The sequence below is a fragment of the Contarinia nasturtii genome, unplaced genomic scaffold, assembly GCF_009176525.2.
Source record: "Contarinia nasturtii isolate CC-2019 unplaced genomic scaffold, AAFC_CNas_1.1 Cnas_scaffold_3822, whole genome shotgun sequence".
In the NCBI taxonomy this organism is placed as follows: domain Eukaryota; kingdom Metazoa; phylum Arthropoda; class Insecta; order Diptera; family Cecidomyiidae; genus Contarinia; species Contarinia nasturtii.
Window position 1 is genome coordinate 145 of NW_022201119.1, and position 1,386 is coordinate 1,530.

The window sequence follows — 1,386 nt, forward strand, 5'->3', positions numbered from 1 at the left end:
ATGAATTTAATACTTTGACGCATTGATCGTACACATATAATGTTAATTATTTTTTTAAAAAAATGAAAAAATACCAAGAAAAGCTGCGATATGTAAAGGTGTAAAATTTATGTTGTTTGTAACGTTAACATTAGCTCCATGTGCGATTAGACTTTTGCAAATCTTCAAATTTCCTGAAATTGAAAAGAATCAACTTTTATTTATAACTCAACAGAAAGAGAAAATATATACCATTCATGGCAACCATGTGTAAGGGTGTATTTCTATCAGAAGTTTCGGCAGTTACATTTGCTCCGTGTGCAATTAAATATTCAACCGTGTCATTTGAGCCTGAAATATTAAGCAGATGATCAGTTAGCTTGAATCCTCTAAAATTAAGTCTAGTTTCTGAACATATAGGCACTTACCATAGACAGTGGCGTAATGGAGTGCTGTCAACTGTTCAGCATTCACGTCTTTAGCATTCACGTTTGTTCCATTTGCGACTAGGATTTCGCATATTTCCAAATTATCTGAACGTTAATAAAGTAACATTGATTAGCTATGTGCGCGCAGATAAGAAATTGTTTATTCAAAATTATGCATAATTACCGAACATTGCTGCTATATGAAGTAGAGTCATTCGTTTCTTGTTTACATAGTTCGCATCAGCTCCATATTCAATGAGAATTTTAAATATCTCAGTTTGGCCTGCAGAATATATCAAATTCTTATGAACAAATCCATTTCTTTTCAATTCACAATTGAAAAATACCTTCAGCAACAGCCAATTGAAGTGGTGTTAATATGGAAATTTTTTCATTGAATTCATTCACATTTGCACCATTATCGATTAGAAATGTGACTATATCGACTTTGCCTAGATTTAATGAACGGAGTTTATTTTAATTTGATTATGGACTATTGAGTTTGAATATTATTCCGAACATTTATTTATTTAATTTATTTATTTTTTTGAAGAAACATGCACAATTAATTCTATTAAAATTAAAATGGAAAATAATTAAAAACCATTGTGGTTATATGAAATGATTCAATTAAAGGAACATTCATTGTCTTCGACTAACCTGATTTAATGGCCTTGTAAATATATTTACTGCCATCAGTGGCGTTGTCATTAGCTGAGAAAATGATTGAAAACATTGACATAATTCATATCAGATTTGTTACTAGGCGTGTTGAAGTTTCGGTATTTGATTTATCTTCGCATAAAATTACCTTGTACACTCGCACCGACGAAAAAAACGATCACAAATATAAATTTCATCATCTTATTTGGTTGGATTGAACAATTTACGAATGTGGGAATGGAATAAAGGGATTTATTAACAATTTGATTCAATTAAGTTACACGCGAACACTATTCTTATAATAAAATTGAGAACC

The 1,386-nt window shown here is 30.4% G+C and overlaps 1 protein-coding gene across 1 annotated transcript; it reads right to left on the bottom strand.

The window, feature by feature from the left end:
- Positions 1–231: 231 nt before the first annotated feature.
- On the bottom strand, positions 232–1,149 carry LOC116350182 (putative ankyrin repeat protein RF_0381; the record flags this gene model as incomplete). Its single annotated transcript, XM_031781915.1, has 5 exons — positions 1,068–1,149; positions 755–859; positions 592–690; positions 408–512; positions 232–330 (listed from the first exon to the last, which is right to left on the bottom strand). Coding segments are annotated over exons 1-5 (490 nt in total), but the record flags the coding sequence as incomplete, so codon positions are not given.
- Between the last annotated feature and the right edge of the window lie 237 nt (positions 1,150–1,386).